This window comes from Tubulanus polymorphus, chromosome 11, assembly GCF_964204645.1.
Source record: "Tubulanus polymorphus chromosome 11, tnTubPoly1.2, whole genome shotgun sequence".
Taxonomy (NCBI): Eukaryota; Metazoa; Nemertea; class Palaeonemertea; order Tubulaniformes; family Tubulanidae; genus Tubulanus; species Tubulanus polymorphus.
In genome coordinates, this window is record NC_134035.1 from 7,188,579 (window position 1) to 7,215,134 (window position 26,556).

A 26,556-nucleotide genomic window follows, 5' to 3' on the forward strand; every position below is an offset into this window, starting at 1 on the left:
ATTTCCGTAGTAGTCAATACCAACGCGAAAATCATCTTTTCCTACGAGAACAAATATATACCTTCGTTTCACTGATATTCAAAATAACTGAAATAAGGTAATATGTCGAGCATTTTGTGCTGTAAATTGGGAATCTTGGATGTGTAATTTAAACGAAGGATTAGGTTTTGGCTATTACTGGCACAGGTGGTGAAAAATGAAACAGGTCGAGCACAGATTGAAGGATCATTTCTTACAACAGCTGGTATGAAACTATAGAGACAATGTCTATGATAATTTTACCGGAGCAATTTGCAATGGCGGTGATCATTCCGGGGGTAATCTTCGAGGGGGATATTACTTGAGGCATTGTCCTAGAACCTCCAATGAAGTCAGGCGAAATGAAGACGCCATTAGTGTACTTAATATTCTTTCCAAAAAATATATATTTTCCCCTTCGTTAAACATGGATCCATTTGACGTAACATACTAGCACATCTTTAGACCGTTAGAGTCTATCAAACCACTAATAAGGTAATGCTTTGATGATACGTGTTCATTGCGGATGAATTGAGGAAACTATCGTTTCCGGATGGAGTGTCTTACCTATTGCTGGGATAGCAGAGACGTATCGTAATATGAAGCTTTTGATGTTCATTTGTCTCAGATCTCTTTGACTCATCGATGCGTCCACAAGAAATATGACGTCACGTTTTCTTGGAACGCAAGCTGGAAATATTTAAAAAGGCGATTTTTATCGTATATAATTAATAAGTATAATGACAAAGGGAGTAACGTTCGAACTGCACTGGATAATTGGCATGAAGTAGCGTTCGTTGACTTACGTGTTGGCTCATTATCCGGAACTAGAAAAAGATACACAAATTATGGCGTTATGGCATACGCATTTTATCGTGTCAATCGGGAAGCTTTAATGTGCGGCCAGGTTTATTGATGTAAGTTTAGAATATTGGACCTAATTTTTAAACCTCGAACTATGGACTGGCGATATCTACTACATTTCATTTCATTTGCGGATTTAAATTTCCTACATATGAGTCCATGTCTGACCACCGGTATTCAAGAAATAACTCACATAGTGAACATAGTATTTTCGAAGTCAATTCAACCATACCATCACCCGTCAATTGTATGCTTCTTTCCAGTATCATTACCCCGGAATTACCAATCAAGGTCATCAAATTATCTGACGTGACATCCGGTCCAATGCCGAATGCATAACTGTAATAAGAAAATTATCACGTATCTATTGTCATAGCCTAATCGAATTATTCAAGTATTCTTTGAATGGTATTTCATACCCGTTAACGTTAGGGTCTTTGAATGTTGAACCACCTGGTACCGCAATATTCTTGTCGGTCAGTAATACAACGGCTCTAGCGACGCCTAAAATCAGAAAATACATTTTCCAGATGTGCTTGAAATCTGTGTTCTACAGAAATCAGAAATAGTTCATTAAAGAAGAAAGATTCATTACCAGATCTGGCTCCGTTACCAGCTGTGAACAGATGATTATGGAGGAAATCACCGACGGAGATACTGGAATCAATTTCCTTGTTCAAATTGTCGTTTGGATTTGTTGCCCAATTAGTGACGGTGAAATCGCCCATTTTGCTACTGGTACCGTTATACAGAACGATTGCGATCCGAAGGTCTTTAGTGACGAGACCGGGTGTTGGAAGGATGCGTCGTTTGACGTTTGCGACGAAATCTAACATATCCCTTGCATTGGAGGAAGATGGCGCGTTTATTACAAAAGCTACGTCCGCTTTCATTTGTCTGTCGCATACTATTAAAAGTGTAGAATACAAACTCATTATCATAAAAGATGGAAAATAAAAAAAAAAAGATTAATTTCGTTTGATTTTCAATCGATTGAAAACTATGTTTTGGAAAGCAAGCTTTTTAAAGATAATCTGGTAGTAACTACATCATAAATATAAAGCTAAATATAAATAGATATAAAAATTAAGCTAAAATTTACCTGAGATTGATCGCCGTTACTACATTTTCAAAGAAAAATTTAAAGTTCTTCTTGAAATAGCAAAAGGTAGAAAGTTTCTAATGTACGATCGACAGTACCGGTAGCGCCGCTACTTAGCAATAATAAGAACTAATGTTATTGACGATGTTTTGTTAAGTGGAAAGACGCCGAGTACCAGTATATATTCGATAGGTTCGAATCCCCAATTTCTGATTGACTCGCCTAATACTAAAGGGCAGTTGGTTCCACAAGAGAAGTACTATAAATTAAATGCCCTGTCACCGTTTATAGACTGGTTAAACTAAAAAAGTACTTATATCATGACTGAAGCAGTGATATCTGGTAGGTGCATGAATAGATATAATAGACCATAAGTACTCTGGGTCCTGATCGTTTAGCTAGGTACTTGTAAGTGTCGAGAAGCACTTAAAACTCGTCCTTGTAGAAATTAATTTTGATTAATGTTTTTAATGTTGGCTTGATGTGCTCAGATTCTTTCATCTCACATAAAAGACGAGCAGCATTATTTTGAACTAACTGCAAATGCTTCAACGAAGTAGCATTTATCACAACAAGTTAGAAGTTAGCATAGTCAAGTCTGGAGGAAGCCAATGCAGAAACTGCTGCCTAACATGACGAATCATCATGCAGATGTCGAATTTTGCTGATAGAATATGGGTGGTAATTGGCTGTCCGCCAAGTGTCATTTTTATAACTGACAAAGGACTGGTTTTTGTCATGACTGACGGCAAACAATTCTGGTTAAAATGAGAAATAACCTCGCCATCTGCAATTAGATTAAGATCGTTTGGCAGAAACCCTTTGCCACGAAAGAGATGCCAGTATAATAAATTATATTTTGTCAAGAGTTTGCTTTTACGAACATTTTTGATTGTCATTTAGTTGAAAAGCGCACTTATTGGAATAATTCTTCATCAGATGCAATGCTGACATGGAATCAGCGAAACATTTTGGATTATTTGACTATTATTGATTATTAACTACAATTATTCTAAAACAATGGTTCTAAAAGAACAGGAACACAAGTTTAACGAAAGGTTTATTTTCTAGCAAGTTTAGCGTTTCTAACTGATATATCTAATGTCACGGCACCGATCTATTGTTTTGCTTAAAAAGATTTCACAAAGTGTACACCACGCACGCATACATACCTTGGACTGGAGACATTGTTTGGCTCACTCCAACGCAAGCAACTAATATCGCAACGAAAAGCATCCTGGAGAAGACAGATGCTAATTCTTTATTCAACCACATAATTTTGTCTTATGGAATATATACGGATATAAGGGCATGACATTTCTATAGACATATCACTGCCCAGTTCCCTAGTTTTAATGCAATGAACCTTCTTATAGCGGTGTTGAAACGGTTCGACTCATCTGATATAGCGTTTTGATGCTTCTTTAGCAATTAAACCGTCAAAAAGAAATGTAGAGATTTGAGTCACGAATTGTAGATTCTGCGCCTGAATCAGCCGCCATACAATGTATTCAGGTTAAGCTGACATTGGCTTGAATGCAATATTTAACACAAGTTTAAGGTTCTTATCATGAAAATAACAACTGCAACATATTTACGAACCACCCTGTAGTTCGCACCACTGCCACACTAGGATACAATATTTCCCGAAAGCATTGCTGAAATTGATGGCGTATCAGACACCAATTAGTAAAGATGAATCGACATTAGGTCGGACGTAAGCGGAAACATAGAGAGCTATTTTTGAGAATTCTGAACCCAACCGTAGTGACATCACAACAATATAAGGACAGTCCAGACCACAGCAATTTGGACTGGACCATTTTAGAATCCTTTTATGATCATGCTATCTCCCTAAGATGCTTCCGTTATAATTACGACTGCCAAAGTGAACAACAGAAAACAATGAAGTTCATCATAAATTATCAGTGTTTAGAAAACATGTATTTGGAAAAGAAACTTACTTGTTGAAAGCTCCTTTACCAAACGGTAGATCAGCTCTAAGTGATGCAATTCCAATCGTAAGCGGCTATATACATTTATATCAAAATACTGTGGATTTAATTCGACCGTGTTGCCACTTCAACAAAACTCGTCATCGTGAGAAACTAACCTACTTGAGCGCTCTTGTTTTGGCTACTTACCACAATCTGTTGGGCGAATTCTCGCGTTTCCAAATTTACACGTTTACATGTTTTCCCAAACTGATTAGTATGTAGACAACCATACTAGAAAAGCTGAAACACAAAATATATTGAAGTGTATCTTACTCGTACAAATCCCTCCAATCCGAAATGTATGTGTGGTCATTTTGAGAAGTGCACAAATATATGTGAAGAAAAGTTTATAGCGTTGTGATGCTAATGTGAAATAACGATTAATGGCAATTATGGTAATGTCCAGGAGCCGATGGACGAATCACAGTATCTACTCATTATGTAACACATTATTAATGCAAGATTCAATGTTTAGTATATTCACTCATGTTAATCTCTGTATCTTATGTTTTGTTTCATTCTACATACAATCGACGAATAAATCCTCTTTTTGCTCCTCGAAATGAATTGCGTACTAAAGATACCCATAGGGACGGAGTTAGGGACGGAGTTAGGAGGGGGATGGAGTTAAGGGGGATGGAGTGAGGGGGAGTTGGGGAGGGTGGGAGGTAGGGAGGGAGAGACAGTGGTCAACTATGTTTGTCAATTCAGGGTTCACTATGTTTAACTTGTTAATTCAACTATGACCACCGTTTTGTAGTTTACGAGGTTCGAAGTAGCAGATCACATGACTTATACGAATCATCGCCTTCGATATTATGTGATACTTTTTCACAACGCCAGTGGCGCTGTAGGTTGGTCTCCTTCGATGTTTCGTGTTGGCTGTGCGGAAGCGGGAACACCAAACTTCAAAACATTTTGTTTTGGGTTTATTTTCTGCTGTGTGCACTTGACTTGAATAAATAATCTCCATCCTCCCACCTTAACACGCCAGTCCTCTCTGGCTTCACTGCTCTGGTGAGCCAGTATGTAACTATGCCCTGTGCACATACACGAAATTTAATTTGAAACTTCGAATCGCCATGACACGTGTAAACGTTGGAACTCAATCCCCAACAGCCAGGGACACTCGAGACTGGTGCTAGGAGTTTTCAAAAAATTATCAGAATATTAAACGTGAAAGTAACTGAGGTAAACACAACAGCTGGCATTTACTTTTGAACAAAAGACGGATTTTATTTCACCAGAGTTTCCCATGCAAACCTGAAATGCAATAGCCGGTTAATGACACATGTCATATTTGATCGATTTCAAATTGTTTCTGGGTTTCTACTCAACTAAAATTCACACCGTCTGACCGACTTATTGGAATTGACAATTGAGATTTTTGGAAGAAAATGATAAACATTCTGTCACACATCGAACATTAAATGGCAGGAATTCGCCTGACATTGTTCGCCTGTTGTGATACGTTTCCACCGAAATGTGTTCAGATCTTGTATTCCAGTTGGTGCCATCGTAAACGTAGATGCTGCGAAGGGTAATTGTGTCCCACAGTATCTATTTATTCATCTATCTATTTCACAAATAAATTACAACAATGTGTGAAAATCAATAAATAATGTTGTGATATAACACAGGAGTTTCAGTAAAAGCGAGGCTTGTACGGACAGAAATCCAGAGAAGAAATATAAGATATAAAATGTAGTACATAGTCGGCTAATGGAGAATGCCGAGCCAAAATGAAATGCGATAAATGCATAGATTTGGGAATGCTTCAGTATGCTGAATAGATAAAGCAGCTTAAAATGAATCAGCAAATGAAGAACGTCAATAAGTGGATATATAATGGTGTTCAGCTTAGATTTGAAAACATTCAAACTCATACTGGTTTTCATTGCCTGACTAATTTGAGGAAGAGCGAGAACTTCAGGATAATCAGATTGATTAGCCATCCTAGCAAAATCTTGTTCCAAGCGCTATACTTAACCTCCTATAACCGCAAGCAGAAGCCATTCTAGTTGGAGAACAGGCAGGTTCCCGTAGAGAAAGATCGACAACGGAATAGACTTTCGAAATCCTATGTGAAAATACAGACAGCCAATGGAACCAATCTACCACACGATCATCGACTACGAAAAGTGTTTCGACCGAGTATGGCAGGATGGCATATGGGCATTTCTAAGACGGTAGGTATAACATCAGCAGAGGCACAGTGAACGCAGTTGAAGCTCTCTAAATGCATAAGGAGTTTGGTTTGATTGGGAAAAGTTTCAATCATGGCTCGGAAGGAGTGAGGCTAGGCTGTCTGTTATCTTCAACCCTGTGCAACAGCTTACTTGAAAATATCATGGCTGAAGCGGCAGCTGAAACATAGTCTCCGCCAAAGATGGCTGGCAGAGCGATTACCTACGTCTTGCCGAAGACATTGATCTACGCTCCACAACACCGGATGGTAAAAAAGCCGGAATGTAACAACTCGACGACAGCAGTCGAAGGTATGGCATGGAAATAAGCATACCTTAGACGAAAACCATCGTAACAGGTTGTTAAGATGAACTAGATGTCTGCCTTCGCGACCACGATCTCGAACAAGTAGACGAGTTCACATACCTTGGTTCGGTACAGCGGGATGTCTCGTTACGTAAATAGGTCAAGACTAGAATCGTCAAAGGCTACAACAACACTCTACACGCTCAAACCTGTTAGGCGTGACGGCAACATATCAACGGTAACATGTAAACTCTATCTACTCAGTCTCTTGTCCAGTCAGTGTTTATCTATCCATCATTAGAGTAAATGGACACTCAACACCGAGATCGAACGCCGCATAAATCCACGAGATGAGCTGTAATTGGAGACGCCTACAAGTTGACTATAAATCTTACACAACAGCAATCAGAGAAACGGTTCAGCGGCTAAGTGGCTGCCTCATGAGCTCTTGCTGTCGACAGTCAAACGAAAAAAAGGTTTGTTTGGCCACGCGGTAAGACCCCGAGGATCACTGGCCAACACCATTCCCGCTAACGTCGGTGAATGCACTAGAAAGCAGGGTCGGCTCAAAAGGCAACGTGTCGACGACATCAAAGATTGGACTGGCCCTCGATGGAATCTATTAAAACGATCTGTTTCTACTCGTGGTAATGGGGTTTTCTTGTGAACTGCTGCATCCAACCTCAACGGCGAAGAGACGGATGGTGGTGATGACGACGACGATGATTCCAAGGTTTAGTGTGACTAAACAAGTCAAAATAATCGAGTAGAAGTAGAAGACCTTTAGTAAGTTGTGCTAGTGAAAAGTTAGCACAGTGTTTTTCGGTATGATTATAAGGATAACATTCCCAGCCATTCACAAAATGATTGGGCATATGAGATTAAATGCTATTTTATACTGCATTTGTTTGACATTTGCACTATTAGAAACAAGCGGCCTAATATTGCAAGGGTGCACGGACATATTCCATAAGTGGTTTTTCGTTTTGACATGATTCGTCGGGACATCCAGTCATCCGGATTCAGTCACTCAGTCATCGGTCGCACATTTGCTCAGTCGTCGAGTCGTCCAGTCACACAGTCGTCCACTCGTTGAGTCGCCCAGTCGTCGAGTCACACAGTTGGATGAATATAAATACACACTGAACTGAAAAAGTTTTAACTATTTGTGTTCGATGTATATCATTAATCCTGGAAGTACTCAACTGGATTATACAATTGGGCCCTGCTTTTGTAATTTTTTGATATTTCACTCTCTACCGGTGATTCGACATGGTGGAACTGGTATGCACTATACAGTGCCGTTTACGGCCAATAAAAGAACAACATATAAGTCAATTCACTATTTCGGCCAATTGCATACAATGTATAATTGTATTTTTGCCATGGCAAAGTAATACACACATGTAGGCCCTGACGCTGATGTCAGTTCGACCTGAGATTTTTGACAAAAAGAAACAGATAAACGATTTTGGATATGTAATGTCAGCTATTTAGGTTTATTCATATTGAATTCATTCTAACTCAATTGATTGAAATAGTTTTTATGACTTTTTATACTGGATTATAGCTGATAATTGGCGATTCATTATTTTGTTCCTGGCGCTCCTGCCCCAGCACTTCCAGATCCTGTAAAAAGTGTATTTTTGTAAACTAACATTCGATTATCGTTCAATAATCATATCGATGGATGAAATTACCTTTATCGCAGATTTTCTGAAGGGCAGCAGAAACCTTAGTGGCAACTCCTTCCCAGGAGGAAACAAGAATTTTCAAATCGTTGTTGTTATTGGAAATAGCCTGATATTCCGTCTGGCTTCTTTCACTCATCGAGTGACCGGGAACTCCGACTACGATCGATTCAATTCCTGCGAGAAACATTATATATGTATTTACATTAATCTAATCCTTCATTTCAATCCATTTTGATTTTATAGTTTCAACTATAAATGCTTGGAAATCATCGTGAAAAGATTTTGTAAAGATTATTCTTTTTGATATACTTTATCTTAGACATACGCTGATTTCATTCATTTGGACATAAAATAACATTTTTATTTTTCGTAAATTATTTCACGTCGAGATGATAACGCAATATAAAATCGGTGAATTATCGGGAAAATTTGTTATTAATCGTAAATTAATTAACGATGAGATTCATCATTATTTTATCGAATCACCAACGATATGGGCTGCTTAAAAACTATCGAATAGATTTTGTGAAATTTATTCATTTCGATATATTCTATTTTTGAAAGGCTTGGCGATTGACAATCGGAGCAATATTTGGCCAGGTCTTATAAGACAAATCGTGTAAATGATTCGTCAATAATGAGTATCATAAAAAATCCAATCGAAAAAGGGCCCTACCACTTAGAAACTAGAAAATTAGCTGGGCACTTCGTGCATGGTCTGTATCATATAGTTATCTGTCCGTGAATCAAGGGTAAAAAAGCGCATCGAGTAAAGCGACTCTTGTTTGCGTCGACCCCGATGTGTTTACCTGCATCGACGTTCGTCTCGGATTCTTGTTTTACCCAGTTAGCGCTTCTCGAAACACCATCGTACATCAAGACGATCATTTTAGCCGTTGAGTTTCGTCCGGAATGCGCTGCAGAGAAGCTAACGTCTCGAGCATATTTTAGAGCATTACTTGTAGCCGTGCTGCGGCCTAGGTATTCCTGTAAGGTAGGGCGTAAGAAAATATGTAAAGACGAGGAGCTAAATCTACAAGATTGCTGATGAAATACTTACCACAGAGGATTTCGCCACGAGATCAGTGACAGCTGCTTTTGAATTTCCTGCTTTCAGCGCAAAGTTTCCGTGTGTCGCACGAGCGTATGACAACAGCCCAATTTGAGTTTCGTTACCAAAATGACCGAAAGCGTAACTCGAAACGGATTTCACAACCTGCATCGCATTGGCCCATTCGGCTGTGCTAGTGCTAGCCGATACATCAACGATGAACACGATATCAGCCAGGTCACACTCTAAACAAAGAAAGTTTCTTCGTATTCGATTAGATACAACGAGCCGAAATGTATCAGGTGAATTACTGATTTACCTGATGCATCAGTAGCTATGCATTTATATCATTAGCAATGTATTTCGATTGTAAAATAGGGACGTTTCCAGTAACCAGGCGCCATTTTGAGTCGGTCCCACAGAGTTGGGACAGATTTTAACATTTTTTTAACTAAAACCTCTAGCGCGATTAATTGTCCTCCATCCCTCTTTTGGCACAAACTTTAAACTTATGAATCGTTAGAAAGGTGGCCGTTTCTAATATCTGATGGTGTTTATTTCATTTTTCTCGGCTGCAACATTCGAACAGTTTAAAGGGTAACTGACACTTTTTAAAAGATTTTCTACTTTTTACACGAAACGATATATCATAGTATGCAATAAGGCTAGGTGATTTCATAATTGGAAAAATCTTTTCAATCTAGTCAGAATTGATGATTTTGATGTTCGCGCACCTGTTCAGTGTATACATTGCTTTTGCTGAACGCGTGGTACTGTGTCTATTAATAGAACTACGTCACCAAAGTGACGGCTCGGAAATGATGTCTATAGAAATGAATAGGAAATAAGCAACAAGAGCAATTCAACTTAATTTTATACCTATTTGGCATTCGAATTGAGTCAAAATGCCTCTTGATTTTGAAAGTCTACATATTAATGATTATAATTAGCTGTTGAACGGACCATATCCGTTCAAACTAAACGCAAAAATAGGATTTGAATAGCAATCCATGGCATTTTCTAGTAGACAGCAAGGAACACGGATGTTTAATTCATCGTTTTGTATTACCATTTAGTGATAGTAAGATCATGGTTAGATCTAAGAATGTTTTGACTTATGAACTGATGAAACTTAGACAGAATTAGCGGCAAGAACAATTTCAACTGTTTTCTTGAAATATACCTCGTATTGGTAGCGGCTTTAGTCACAAAATTAGAATATTTCCTCATCCATCCTATTCTAAAACTTAGAAATAATGTTTGTGAAAGATTTGTGATGTAATCTATCAAAACTCTGCAGCGTGAAACTTTAATCGAAAAACATTATTCCTTTGAATATTTGTTGTAAAGGCTGTAGAAATTCATGAAAGTTTTTGTAGAGTTTTGAAGTGTTAGTTTTCAAACTACTTAGTCTTAAATTACTTTGAAAAATAGTAAATAGTAAACGAATATGAATCTATTTATTCTTTAGCGAGATCGAAATCTGTGATCGCTTATAAGACACTGTGTAGTATGCTTGTGGTGCTGAACTATAGGTGAACTATGCAGCAGCAGTAACAGTGCTGAGAGCTTAGCATAGTGTACCTTGATAGCTTCATAGCAGCGGATTGAAATCTGCATCTTCAATTTGATCGATTTAGCCTTATCAATATACTCATTGATTCTTTGAAATAGGTTTATTTCTCAGCTCTGCCTGTAATGACGTTGCAGCGCGCACCTGCTGATTAAGCCGACGCTGAACAGTAAGCGATGTAAACAACGAAATGAGGTCAAAAATCTTGTTACAAAATCACAAATTGCGCGTAAACTAAACATTTTGGAACAGAACGGTTGTAGATGAGTGTATAGATCAACAGAATACATCATATTTTGAAATAAAAAAAGTGTCAGTTACCCTTTAAAAAAGATACGCCACCTTTAGGAAGGCGCCTAAAATGATTGGTGATTTTGTGTCATTGGCTGTAACTTTTTCATTTTTGAGATACAATTTAGAATTGTTCACTGCAGATTTAGTTTTATCTGAGGATTGTGGTGATACTGCATTCGTAAAAATATCTTCTTAGAAACGCGCGTGGCCACCGGTTGTCAAGCGCAAAGCTCGCGCTAGTGGTTGACGGTCGATTTTTCGCATACACAGATTACGCAATTTTCATCGAAAATTACAAAATTTTAAAGTTTTTTTTGGATTAAAATCATAGTTTGATTATTTACATGTTGAATTGAGGGAGATCAAACGATGATTTTATCAAAAAAATCAAAATGGCGCCTAGTAACTGGAAATTTCTCTTTTCTCATGCTCATGGCATTCACTACGATTGATTACTATATATGTTCACCAGGGGATGTTTAATGTAAAATTATAAGATTGACTAGCATTTCACCGAACGGGCACATGGTCCCTAGACCCTTGTGATAGTTCAAATGCAAAGTATATCACGTCAACATCTGGTCATTTAATCTCAATCGGTTGCTTACTTTTCTTTTCTGGTGCTGGTGCAGGTGCTGAAATGAATAAAACGAGAATAGATGATGAATCGTATACAGTATTATTATCGAGCTAAATGAAATGTGGTCCGTGTTTGCTAACGTTTTGGGCAGAGGTCATCAAAACCAGAAATGAGCTTTTTAACAGTCTCTTCAATGAATCCATTGTCCGCAGCGCTGCCAGAGAAAGCATCGGAGCTTGGGTTCGCCGCTAGTTTGAAGTTAGTCTTTTGAATATCGTTCGGTTCCACGATACGTCGTGGATCCTGAAGATTTATGACAATTCGCTTCACACCATTTTTGTTCAAGCCATTAGCTGCAGCCGTCAGGGCTGTTTGATTACTGGGGAATCCATCGAAGAATACTATCATGAATTTTTCAGCATCAGCTCGACCTCCATACGCCTGCGACATGCTCTTCTGGTATGATTTTTTAATCGCCTCACCAGTTATTGATCCATGAATAGCAACGTCCTGTAATTTGCAAAAGTATTATCAACTGAAAAGACAAAGGGACCTTTGCCATATATAAGTCATCAATGATTTTGATGATATTGAAACATATTTGATTTCTATACAGCACTTACTGGCATTTTATTTGAAACGATGTCATTAAGAAGTTGTTCCTTATTGTCTGTGCTATTCAGAAGGATCGACTGTTTCCAGTTATTTCCGTAGTAGTCAATACCAACGCGGAAATCATCTTTTCCTGCAAGAACAAATTTTCGTCATACAATTTTTTACAGCAACTGAAATAAGTTGATTTGTCGATTGCAAGCGGTCTAACTGTCCTTAGGACGCATGACGAGTCGGAGCAGAATGGATCTCACTGAAATGATTTATAAGACGATGAGATTTGAGATGAAAATGATTTTGTTAGATTTCTTGAGGTCAAACTCCGCCGGAAACGGACAGTTTAACGGTGGTAAATGAGAATAGGGAAGAAGAAGTAGTTTCTAGTTGAATTACTGGTACTTAGATAACTGTATTTCTTACTGAAAACTGTAATATCAAACCCTATATCATTTAATATCTTTTCTGCATTATGTTTTTCCATGTATGATCTTTTTAGACCTCCTTAATAAAACGTTTGAGTCAGGAGGATAAAGTTATATATTTTCTTATCTTATTTCAACTTGTTTTGTTTTACATTGTAGTTAATATTTCGTCTGGTTTTAAAGTGACCGTGTGAAATAAAGACTGCAGGGCGAATTAGTGAAACTGTTTGTCATCCTTTGGTCGTGTGTTATCTTCATGGCAAAATACTACACCACGCTTCTGTTCATTATGTTTTTAACTACCGTAACGAAATTAACGAAGGCACGAAAGCAACAACTTGATGACACATTGCGGATGAATTGAGGAAACGATCGTTTCGAGATGAGCTGCATTACCTATTGCTGGAATAGCAGAGACGTATCGTAATATGAAGCTTTTGATGTTTGCTTGTCTGGCATCATTTTGACTCATCGATGCGTCCACTAGAAATATGACGTCACGTTTTCTTGGAACGCAAGCTGTGAATATTTGAAAAGAACAAACGTTTTTTTTTCATCATTCGCAAAAATTTGAAAACGACAGTGACATTACAATTCTCCTGCACAACATTGATAATAGTGATGATTTTGATAACGATTATAAGATGTATGGATTTGATGTTGAGTTATAGAACTACAAAGGCCTTTGTGGATATAAGAATAACAGATCCCACAATGAAAAAATGTTTAATAGGTAGGTTTTAATTACGAAGGAAGAGAATTCCATAGAGCGTATAGAAAAAAAGAAGATTATTAGCTTGTAGTTGCGTTGACTCACGTGTCGGTGTCTTGTCCGGAACTAAGATAAATAAAACGGTACATAGAGTACATTATCAATATCAATCGGGAAATATCGCTGTGTGTGCGATCAGCTTTTTCGTTTAGATTTTAGAATAATGAAAAAAACTTATTTCTAAACAATAAACCTAAATCGAACTACTCTGTCGAAATCTGTAAAAAGCACTTCATTTTCATGCGATTGTGTTCGATTCAAGAACTAATGAATATAGAATGAAACTCACGAAGTGAACAGATTAATTTTGAAGTCATTCCAATCAGTGTAGCTTCCTTCAAGTCTGCGATTCTATCCAGCATCGTAATCCCAGAATTACCAATCACAGCCTTCAAATTATCTGACGTAACATCCGGTCCAATGCCGAATGCATAACTGTATAAACAAAGGTCTTCTATGTATATCACGTATCTATAGCGGGTAATTTGGGTAAAGTAGAGTGATATCCAATGCCATTTGCAAAAATGAAATATAGCAGAATTTTGTTTTCCCCGCCTGTTTTTGCATCCAAGAAAGGAAGAATTACCGCGCAAAAACCAGAGATACCGAATTTTTATTTATGTCTACTACACGGCACGCACAAACGAACAAAAGTGGATGATAACACGGAAATTCGATTTTGTATTCGTTAATTTGCGTTTTTTTGCGTGGTAATATTTGGGTGAGTGGGCCAATGTTGGACTTTATAATCTAGGAAAACAAGGTATCCTTTTAGCCTAATTGAATTATATCGAAGTTGCCTTATAAGAAGCATATTACATCATCCATACAGTTTGAGTATGAAGTTTGAAAGAAACGTCTTCAACTTGTTTAATGATTTGGAAATAACAGAGACGATCGATTTCTTTTAGTTTATATTTCGTTTTGTCATATTTCATACCCGTTAACGTTAGGGTCTTTAAATGTAGAACCAGCTGGTGCCGGAATATTCTTGTCGGTCAATAGGACAACGACTCTAGCGACACCTAAAATCAGAAAATACATTTTCCAGATGTGCTTGAAATTTGTGTTCTACAGAAATCAGAAAAAGTTCATTAATGAGGAAAGATTCATTACCAGATCTGGCTCCGTTACCAGATGTGAATAGATGATTATGGAGGAAATCACCAACAGAGATACTGGAATCAATCAGCGTGTTCAAATTGTCGATTGGATTTTTTGCGAAAGCTGTGTAGTTGAATCGGACTAACACCCCACTGTCACCGATATACCGTACGATGGCGATCCGAAGGTCTTTAGCGCCAAGATCGGACGTGGCAAGGAGTCGTCCAAAGACGGCATGCCCGAAACTTTGCAAATCCGTTGTGTTAGATGACGATGACGCGACCATTACAAAAGCAACGTCCGCTTTCATTTTTCTATCGCATACTAAAAATGGGGAAAAATGTGTCCATCAACCAATAACTTATCACAATAATAGTATTTATAGTAGCTAGTCTGATGTATAGAAGGCAAAATAACGCAAATGATTGATGTCTATTTCGATAAAAAAGAGGGAAAGCATGTCAGATATTTTCTGTGGAAAATATAATCATCACAATAATAAATCGTTCTAAGGAATCAGAACCAGTTGAAGAGCCAGTTGGTAGTTCTCTGTTACAATTCGAATCAAGTATCAAAATGTTGGAAATGATCTCAAAATCATTTCAATCTCAACCGATACCGTTTAACTGGGTGTTAAACGAACGATATCATTCTAGCGTTATCAATTGTGATATCTGTCACTGTTATTTTAGAAAGGTTCACAAAATGTTTATACATACATACCTTGACCTGCAGGAGACAATGTTTGACTCACTCCAACACAAGCAACTAATATCGCAATGATAAGCATCCTGTAGAGAATAGATACCGATAAGATTCGTCGTGCAAACATTTTCTAAATCATGACCCTAAGATGTTACGGTAATTATAACTTCACCCAGTTTCCGTAATAAAGATTAATTTCAATTGTTGTTTGAAAATGAGACGATTGTCATAAGCAACTGATCTCGCTTTACTGGTCCAAGAAAAAAATCAATTGTAAAATCATAAGTATATATTTGAAATAAAAGCTTACTTTCTTGATCAGGTGTCCTTTTCTGACCGGTAGATCGGCTCAAAATGATGCAATTCTAATCGCACATGCCTATATAAATCTACATCAAAACCCTAAGGATTGAATTCGACCGTGATGCCACTTCAGCAGAACTTGCCATGGCAAGAAGCTTAACCTACTTGAGTGCATTTGTTTTGGTACTTACCACAATCTGTTAAGCGAGTACTCGCATTTCCAAATTTCTGTTCACACGTCTACCATATAGTAGTAACTTTGATATGTAGACAGCTGTATGAAAAAAATTCAACAGAAATACAAAAAGATTTCTGCACATAGTTGCACTACTCATATACAGATTTGACGGGAAATGTATGTTATTGCCTCGGGATCGAACGTCGGAAAATGAATTTGCAAAGTATAGAATTTAAACATCACTAAACAATTTTCAGTCAATAAAGAATATTTCATTTTAGATGGTAGCGATGTTCACGATAAAGTGAACACATGAACACATTTTCACTGACTGGGATACTAACCTAACAGGATGACTAATCACACATTGGCCTATTCTTACTACATGGCTCTGCGGATAGACAGGGATTTCAGTTTGGCTTTGGTTCTCCTCGCTGTCGGACGTGCTTGCTCGGTTGTGGTGGTTCACTACTTGGCTTTGGTCTGTACCATGTATTTCGTGTCTTCCTTTGTTCAGTCAGGAGGCCGTTGCCCGGGAGTAGCCCACTGTGTGGTCGTCCACTGTATTTGTTCAAAACATGTATCCCTTTGTATGTGGTCGTTCCTGTGGACTGTGTGTCCTGTTGCCTGCTGTGTGCGACCTGAAGGGCTGTGTGCCCCGGTGTCCACTGGGTGTGTACGCCAGCGACGATCGCGTCGCAACGACCAACCGACCTACGCTGCCTTGCGACTGCCAGCGACAGGTTGCGACTGCCAGCGACGCCAGTCGCAATGAGTCGCACATGTTCTACTTACTGCGACGCGACCGTCGCAACCCTGCATCAGTAGACCGGGTGCGCAGGTACATGCGCAGCTTTCCGAACGAAAACTGGCGGCACCAATCAGATTGCTCGTTGTATAATCGTTGAGGCAAATTTCAAGGAAGAACTATAAATGGGAAAACCCGGGCTAAAATAAAACGGGATTTCTGATTGGCTAAAAATCACGTCATCTGAACTGCGCATGTATCTGCGCGCACGGTCGATTATGGCAGGGTTTCGTGCCGTGGCAATCTCGATGCCATCAGGTTCGAATCCCTGCCGGCGGAGGATGCCGACCTACGAGCTCTTGCGACTGGGAGCGACGCGGTTTCTTCTAGTAATACTGGGATTCGAACGCACAATGGTAATGAGATGCGTTTTGAAATAATTTTTTGAAGGCTCGATAAAATTTCTTAATTTAATCTCCTCCATTTGGATTCACGGCGTTGCTTCGACCATAAAGACCAGTATTTATGCTTCAGGTCAAGACTATTACCATATAGTCTATCAATCATGGAATGGAACCGGTGGGTGGGGTTAGGAATTGCCACATGACAACTAGAATCGCGGATCGCGTCGCTCCGACCTACGCGCTCTTGCGATTGGCAGAAACTAGTCGCACACAGTCGCCAATTATCACGTCGCAAGGCCGACCTACGCCCGGCTTGAGGGCTTAAGGGCTGTATGTCCTGTTGCCTGCTGTTGTCTGGGCTGGAGGGCTGTGTGTGCCATGGAGTCTATGAATACCCTCCATTAGTTTTTTGACCATGTTACCAAGATGAAGCTAATCGTAGAAGTAAAATCTCTCAAGTTTTTGCTAGGGAATAAAACTTTACTTTTATCACTACCTGAAGGGAACATAAAAAGGAAAGACCAAAAAGGGTTTTTTCTATCATCGATATGAAATAATAGAATGTTTAACATGGCAAGTCATTGTAAATTTACATCGAAGAACATTTTAGATTATCAGGAGCTGCAGATCATAGTTTCTACAAGTCAGCAAACACAAACAATATAAAGTTCAGTTAGGATTCATATAAGATATTGTTTATTTCTTTCTCGGCAAACATAAATGCAGCCCTTTTTTTGGGGTTTCACCCTGAAATGGAATTAAGACTTAGTAATTTGAAATCAATTTACAAAATTGCCGACAGCTTTTGAAATGTTCATCATTCCAGTGAAACACATAGATTAGTTAAAAACATGTAGTAGTTTTTAAACAGTTTGTCAGTTCGTTAGGGTTTCCCAGTTAGGGTCGGAGTGAAGGGTATGAATATACGAATGGACGCTGTTTGAATATTGATTTTTGTTTATATTTTGCATTTCATGGTGATGAAGTGGAAGAGTCAACAGTTTGCAGCTGGTGGTGGGGTGTGAAGTTCCTCCCCACTCATTCAAAGGATTTATACCGGATATATGACACAAAGATCGTTCGAGCATTCCTTCATGGCCAAACTTTGCAGAATATCGGCGAAGTGATGAATAAGTGCTGCTTGAATATTGGCTTTTTATATATTGATGGTGAAATGGAGGGGTGCACAGTCTACAGCTGCTGCACTGTAAGTTCTAAGTTACTTATCCAGGTGATTTGTGGATATATGACACAAACCTTGTTTGAGTTTTCCCTTATAAACCTTATTCTTGGAGATCGATGAAGAGTTTGACAGCATACTTTTTTCGGGGCAGACATCAATGTGACCCATCCTCCTCTTTATCGACGAAATGACCATCTAAGATATATTGGAAAATTACAACGGTAATGCTTAAGTTATGTGTTATGAACTGAGCTAAATCGGACATTCGAATTGCGGGATTCGAACACCATCGACCAGAATTAATCGAGCGACGTTAATTGTAACGGAATTAAATGATAAATATCACTTTTATGTTTTCATTATAGACATTGACGTAATATCATCAGTACTCTAGAATTGACTACCGTCTTTTCTTTTTGCACTTAAGTTAGAAATTATCATCGAAATCAAAAGATGAAGGGTCACTTTTGAGTGAACATGGGTTAGGTTTTAATACGTATAAATATATTTGAATAATCAACCATTCATCAGTCGCTGAACAATCTAAGTAGTTTGTCTACTAAATGCGTATCAAATAATACAACAATTTATACACAATTCAGATCAAGTCACATTGGACAGAGATTAAGATTTAAGTACCGGTACGCTGTTTTTTTTTGTAACAGATGTAGTTTTGGCGGAAAGCGCTCGCTTCTTTTTCCAGGCTTTTTCGAGATAGCGGCGGTCTTTGGAACGATCATTTGGCCATCGGTAGATTTACTGAATTTGTCGCACGCTTTCGGTTGAAATTTGTGAAATTTTGATACGAGTATAGGTCCTTCTCGGCATCTGATTTCTGTCACCAAACCGCCTGGGAAACAACTAATTTTCGTAATTTTGCTACTACAGTGTATGGCGTAATTACCTTGGCCATGTATTGCTCTGCGAATATCAGCATATTGCAATTTAACGATCTCGTGTAATTTTTCATGAATCAGCGTTTTGTCCAATAAAGAAGTTTCCAGTTTCTAGGCGCCATTTTGTGGCGGTCCCGCAAGGTCCCCATTGTTGCGATAATTTGCGCTCATTTTTAAAACATAAGTTTAGATTGAATATCATATAGTTCTGCAGTCCCTTGCTCGACGAAATCAATTTACACACCATTTTAAAGGAAATGAAATGCAGATATTTGCTGGCGATTCTTGGAATTTTTGAACGCAACAATTGAGAACAGTGACGATGTGAAACCAAGGACCGTATATCTTAACCGTGCGTAAAAGAAATCGCAATATTTATTAATTTTAAAATATCTTAGTATCTCTTAAAGCTATATTTCCTATTTTCACAGAGGTTAAAGAGGGTTATTTGCAGTTTAAGCCTGCGTTAAAATCTTTTGAATATCTTACCTGACGACTGATCTGTACCCGCTTGAGTTTGAGATTACGCGCAAAAGGGGTCTCCCACTGCGCATTGCAATTTCACTGAACATTGAGATTTGCGACAAGAAATTTTTAAATGCAATTTGATTTCTTCACATTTTCCATGGGGATATTTTGAGATGATAATCCATATCTTCTTTGTACCGTATTTTGGCGGGGGCAATTCGTTAATCTGGTTTCGGGATCCGGTTTGTCCCGCTATTGAAGTGTGAACGGCCCAGTTGAGGAATTGTCGTATACAGCCCGTCCAGCCTAGCGCCGATTTTGTGTTCGGTGAAATCAAACGTTTTAGAGTCGATGGTGAAATGTGCCAGTCAATTTAAACGCTTAGGACATATTTAACACATATCTCTCTCTGGTAATCCCTCATTCTTCGATCATACGATGAATTTAATGAATCTCAACCTTCTTGCTGGGAAACATCGACCAGAAAACCTTACTGATATAAAATTGCAATATAATATTTAAAGGGGTTCATATCTGTCCCCCATTTGATATTCTGTTTTAGGGGGTCAACGTCCAGTTTGGCAACTTTCAGCTGCGCCGCATATTCAAAAATATATAAAAACTTAGATTTTTTTTCTAGTGTCCAACCATGAGTGGTACAATCGGTTGAAACGCAAATTAGGTTCTCAACTAGGCCACATTTGCAACCAACACAGCAAGTCCCCACTCTTACAAGAAATCCTTTAATTTCCCAACGCTACAAAACTCGAATTCATCAAAACACTCAAAGTCCATTTTCAACCATACGAAAATAAAGGTAATATATAACCATCAGAAGCAATAGTGATAATTACAAACCAGTATAAAATCTTATTTTTGCGATTTCTTTTCACAAATCTCAATGTTCAGTGAAATGGCGGTGTGCAGTGGGAGACCCCTTTTGCGCGTAATCTGAAACTCAAGCGGGTACAGATCAGTCGTCAGTAAAGATATTTAAAAAAATTCAACGCAGGCTTAAACTGCAAATAACCCTCTTTAACCTCTGTGAAAATAGGAAATATAGCTTTAAGAGATACTAAGATATTTTAAAATTAATAAATATTGCGATTTCTTTTACGCACGGTTAAGATATGCGGTCCTTGGTTTCACATCGTCACTGTTCTCAATTGTTGCGTTCAAAAATTCGGCTCAACTCCAGAACAGGTAAAAGTAGATCTGCCCAGGCTGAGTACATAGCACGTATTCTTCCGCGAGCCAGGTAGCCGACCTGTTTTACTCGTCGATAATTCCGACGATTTAGAATTGCCCACCTATTTTACTCGTCGACAATTCCGACGATTTAGAATTGCCAACCTATATTACTCGTAGACAATTCCAACGATTTAGAATTGCCGACCTATTTTACTCGTCGACAATTCCGACGATTTAGAATTGCCCACCTATTATACTCGTCGATAATTCCGACGATTTAGAATTGCCCACCTATTTTACTCGTCGACAATTCCGACGATTTAGAATTGCCAACCTATATTACTCGTAGACAATTCCCACGATTTAGAATTGTCGACCTATTTTACTCGTCGACAATTCCGACGATTTTAAATTGCCGACCTATTTTACTCGTCGACAATTCCGACGATTTAGAATTGCCGACCTATTTTACTCGTAGACAATTCCGACGATTTAGAATTGCCGACCTATTTTACTCGTCGACAATTCCGACGATTTAGAATTGCCGACCTATTTTACTCGTCGACACCCTGATATAATGTGGCTGGGATCGAGGGGCTGTGTGTGTGCGTGGATTACCCTGATATAATGTGGCTGGGATCGAGGGGCTGCGTGTTTGCGCGGATTACCCTGATATAAAGTGGCTGGGATCGAGGGGCTGTGTGTTTGCGCGGATTACCCTGATATAATGTGGCTGGGATCGAGGGGCTGTGTGTGTGCGTGGATTACCCTTATATAATGTGGCTGGGATCGAGGGGCTGCGTGTTTGCGTGGATTACCCTTGAATAAGGTGGCTGGGATCGAGGGGCTGGGTGTGTGCGTGGATTACCCTGATATAATGTGGCTGGGATCGAGGGGCTGCGTGTGTGCGTGGATTACCCTGATATAATGTGGCTGGGATCGAGGGGCTGCGTGTGTGCGTGGATTACCCTGATATAATGTGGCTGGGATCGAGGGGCTGCGTGTGTGCGTGGATTACCCTGATATAATGTGGCTGGGATCGAGGGGCTGCGTGTGTGCGTGGATTACCCTTATATAATGTGGCTGGGATCGAGGGGCTGCGTGTTTGCGTGGATTACCCTTGAATAAGGTGGCTGGGATCGAGGGGCTGGGTGTGTGCGTGGATTACCCTTGAATAAAGTGGCTGGGATCGAGGGGCTGCGTGTTTGCGTGGATTACCCTTGAATAAGGTGGCTGGGATTGAGGGGCTGTGTTTTTGCGTGGATTACCCCTGATATAAAGTGGCTGGGATCGAGGGGCTGTGTGTGTGCGTGGATTACCCTGATATAAAGTGGCTGGGATCGAGGGGCTGTGTGTGTGCGCGGATTACCCTGATATAAAGTGGCTGGGATCGAGGGGTTGTGTGTTTGCGTGGATTACCCTTGAATAAGGTGGCTGGGATCGAGGGGCTGTGTGTTTGCGTGGATTACCCTTGAATAAGGTGGCTGGGGTCGAGGGGCTGGGTGTTTGTGTGGATTACCCTGATATAAAATGGCTGGGATGAAGGACCGTGTGTAGATTACCCTTTATAGATACAAACTGCAATCGGCATCAAGTGGCCGTGTCGTTGCTTGAAAATTAATCTTCCCTTCAACAATTCTAAATCGTCGGAATTGTCGACGAGTAAAATAGGTCGGCAATTCTAAATCGTCGGAATTGTCGACGAGTAAAATAGGTCGGCAATTCTAAATCGTCGGAATTGTCGACGAGTAAAATAGGTCGGCAATTCTAAATCGTCGGAATTGTCGACGAGTAAAATAGGTCGGCAATTCTAAATCGTCGGAATTGTCGACGAGTAAAATAGGTCGGCAATTCTAAATCGTCGGAATTGTCGACGAGTAAAATAGGTCGGCAATTAGAAACCGAACCACTCACTTCATTAAAGAAAATCCTCCACGATGGAACTATATTGACCTATTCTGGAGTTGAACCAAAAATTCCAAGAATCGCCAGCAAATATCTGCATTTCATTTCCTTTAAAATGGTGTATAAATTGATTTCATCGAGCAAGGGACTGCAGAACTATATGATATTCAATCTAAACTTATGTTTTAAAATTGAGCGCAAATTATCGCAACCATAGGGACCTCGAGGGACCGCCTAGAAACTGGAAACTTCTTTATTAATGGGTACCGATTTGTTGTTTTTGATCGGTTCAAAAACGAAATCTTTTAAACGCGGTATCAATTTATCATAATACGGCACGAAATCATTTCTTAATTTCGAATTCGTAATTGCCCGGTTGCTGCAATAAACCTTCTTTTTGGCATTTCTTAAATCGACATTATAATGTTTTTAATTTCTTTGTCAATGCATCCGATTCTATGACGTAGATATCTTACCGTATTTTCTTCCAAATGTCGGTGGCACAACAGCTGTGCGGCAGTAGGAAACGGCTGCCGAATAGCTTTAAGTATCGCTTTTTCTTCGTCCGAACCGAAAATATGTTCCGAAAGACCGAGCTCCGTATCAATGTCTCCGACGTCGAGTTTTGTATGCAAATGGCTGAAAAATATTTGGTACGTACAGCACTGGCCATCTCAATGCGGACAAACCGGGCCTACCGGGATTTGCGGCTCTCCAGTCGACCAGCCTAATAAATACGGGCTTTTACAAACCGTTACTGTTATGAAACAAGCACCTAAATTGAATGTACGGTCTACACGAGAACAGATTTACCATCCCCATTTTTACAGCAAAATTTCCGTTCGTCTTTTAATTGCTGGGCTCAGCTGTTTCACAAAAAAGTTTAACTCAAATTTTTGGCGTAATTGCTATTGGTTACTTCATATTTTCAATGAGGACAACAATTCAAACTTAACCGTTTTAGGCTTAAACTTTTTCGTGAAACAGGTCCCAGGTCTAGATATAGGAGAGCCATAGGTGGCGCCCCGTTCTTAGAACCAATAACTTCCTGTACGAATTCGCTGTAGTTAAGCATGTTCATAACAGATTGCACCTCATCGGCTACATTTTGTCTATTCTCCCTAGAAGGTGTACTTTGTAGGGATTGCTTGATATTTTGAACCTGTTTCAAATTTCGAGGTGTACTTGCGGAGTTATCGAGCATCATTTGTGTGTAGATTTCACGTGGATTGACATCTTTTACTGAACTCTAAATTTTATCGATATGGTTTCCGTCGTAGTCCAAATATATTTGTAATCTATAATTCTTTCGCATTTCCATGAGTAGTAGTGCATGTCGGCATAGTTCTTAAAAAATTCGACAAGTGCCACTTTATTGTTTTCATCAAATGAATCCTGAGATTTTTCAATCCAGGTAACTCGACGCTTGTAGGTATTGTCTCTGTTTAATGTGCTGTACGATACCTTTATACGCATTATATCCGATTCGTCGGGTTGGGGATCACATGGCTGCCACTTGGCTTTCTGTTTCGTGCAGTACCATTCATTTTTCATCTCGAAAAAACTGAAAAGGTATTTAGAATATATAGTAAAATTTACACAGAGTAATTCTATGAGTTTAAAGATACTGTAATTAAATTTCATCGGGTTTTAGACTCTAAACTACCCGATGTGTATTAGAAGTAGAAATATACTCGTATGTACGTTGTTTCGTTGATGACGATTTCGAATCCCACGCACCGCAATCATCGATGAATAAACTGTTATTAACTTTTTTGCGGCTTTTCGAAATTTTTTATTCTCCACGATGAAAAAGACGTCATTCTTTGTACCCTTCGGTGAACCGATTAAGGAAGGAATGTATTTCAATGCGACGATACAAGCATCAAACGAGAGAAGATGGTCGTTGTAAATTTTTTGTGAATTTTCGGGTATAAATAAAGATAAACCATCGTAGTTCATTAGCTATGAATAGAAAAAGGCCATCAGCCGCTCGCGATGACACGATGAAACGATGAAAATCGAATCATCCCGAATACCTTTGCAATTTTTATGAGGGCCTCGAGTTGGATTCAATCACTCGACTGAGCTGTCATTGAGACTGCTTCATCCTTTAATTCTGATTGACTATTAACATTTTCGTCAGAACATCGACAGCGTAGCCTGCACACCTTAACCTTTTTAGCGCACGGTAAAATCGCACGCGGAAATATCAAACATGTTTCATTTTTTGCGATGAAGCGATGATGCGATCAAATCGGCTCTGGATGCCACCGCATACCTTTACGATGATGCGATAAAACTATGCGATGGAACTATCATACGATCAATCGCAAAGGTGTGCGCCGGGCTGCCTAGCCTTGCTAACCCTCACGGTTTCACTGTATTTTCGTTACATAGCCGGGCGAGCGTGTTTACGTTGTCGGTCGACGTCGCACGTACGTATACCACGCGGTCAATCCACGAATGTAGAGACAGATGAAACTTTATGAACTTATGGGTTACCAAATTTATTTGAGGGTAATGAGTACGTAAATGCAGAAACAATTAAGACAGTGTCTGCATTGTCTTTGTTTTTAGATTATTCCAGTATAGGCCTGCTTTTATTTCATGGTTAGTAATAATGACCCAACAATACAGGACAAAAGTACCCTAACAAAATGGCGGCTAGCAACTGTAAAATGGTTTATTCACTGATGTTGTTAAACATAAATATGGAAATAAAGGAGCATTTCCGGCCCAAGTCCGATATACGACATTATAGTGCAACGTGTAGAGATACTTTTGGAGTAAATCAGGGAATTAATGCGCAAGCTGAAATATAAAAGCGTAGTAATATGGAACTAAAAGAAGTTCCATGAAAATAGATCCTTGATTGGGGATCCATATTCTACAGCTGATGACACGCGACACCTTACATACTAGGGTGATGACTCTAAATGACGGTTGACAGATGACACCCAACACACCAGTTAGGTGACGACTCGACAGGACGGTTGACAGATGACACCCTACACACCAGTTAGGTGACGACTCCACAGGACGGTTGACAGATAACACCATACACACCAGTTAGGTGACGACTCGACAGGACGGTTGACAGATGACACCCAACACACCAGTTAGGTGACGACTCGACTGGACGGTTGACAGATGACACCCTACACACCAGTTAGGTGACGACTCCACAGGACGGTTGACAGGTGGACACCCTACACACCAGTTAGGTGACGACTCCACAGGACGTTTGACATGTGACACCCTACACATCCTCCCTATGATAACCCAAGATGAACGACACGTCTGGTTGCATTAGAAGAGAAAAAAAATATCATTGAAAAGTAAACGTCGTGGCCATCTGCAATTCGATCGAATTGAAACCCCACCGATACGATTACGAGCGCAGCGTCATACCACAAGACCAACGAGCTCGCTGACAACCATGTGAATGTTTTAACTATCTATAGTACCTCACCTTACCCTAATCCTATCCCTAGGGGTAAAACGGAACCCTCTGGACCCTCTTCTCACCCTTTTGACACTAACCCTATCGAAACCCTAGCCCTAAACCCAATATATATAGTAATAATTTACGGTAAGATAGTGGAAGTAAATACTTTAAATATCCACTTCGGCTAAATATACGGTTAAATATCCACTTCGTAAAAGGCTAAACGCTGGTGTAATAATCTTGGGTCTGTATCGCAGTCCGGAAAAATCCAGCGTTTCGGCGTTAAGCGGTTACCCCCTGGTGAAAGTGCTTCTGGAGTTGGCTTAAAGAATAAATGCCTTGTCGCATACATGGTACGACATCCTTTACGAAATAAATTATCCCCAGCGCTTTTGAGGTTCGATAGAATTCATGCTTGAATCAGCTGCTAGCTGTACTGACAGATTGGATGTTGATATTTCGTTTTTATACCGAAATAAAGTAAGCACGCTCAATGAAGCAGGAACTATAATAGGTACATATGGGGACGCTTATTCACGCATGAACTT

The 26,556-nt window shown here is 39.4% G+C and overlaps 1 protein-coding gene and 1 long non-coding RNA gene across 2 annotated transcripts; both read right to left on the bottom strand.

Annotated features, from left to right (window-relative positions):
* Nucleotides 1–8,033: 8,033 nt before the first annotated feature.
* Nucleotides 8,034–13,172, bottom strand: LOC141912975 (matrilin-1-like). Its single transcript, XM_074804414.1, has 8 exons — nucleotides 13,097–13,172; nucleotides 12,290–12,411; nucleotides 11,807–12,176; nucleotides 11,695–11,721; nucleotides 9,229–9,464; nucleotides 8,978–9,155; nucleotides 8,175–8,342; nucleotides 8,034–8,103 (listed from the first exon to the last, which is right to left on the bottom strand). The coding sequence occupies exons 1-8, from the start codon at nucleotides 13,170–13,172 to the stop codon at nucleotides 8,063–8,065; spliced, it is 1,218 nt and encodes a 405-aa protein (XP_074660515.1). The 3' UTR covers nucleotides 8,034–8,062.
* A 1,684-nt stretch (nucleotides 13,173–14,856) lies between these two features.
* LOC141912445 (uncharacterized) lies at nucleotides 14,857–16,133 on the bottom strand. The gene is made up of 4 exons (XR_012620168.1): nucleotides 16,107–16,133; nucleotides 15,776–15,858; nucleotides 15,300–15,367; nucleotides 14,857–14,900 (listed from the first exon to the last, which is right to left on the bottom strand). It is a non-coding gene; the product is annotated as an uncharacterized LOC141912445 (long non-coding RNA).
* Nucleotides 16,134–26,556: the final 10,423 nt, after the last annotated feature.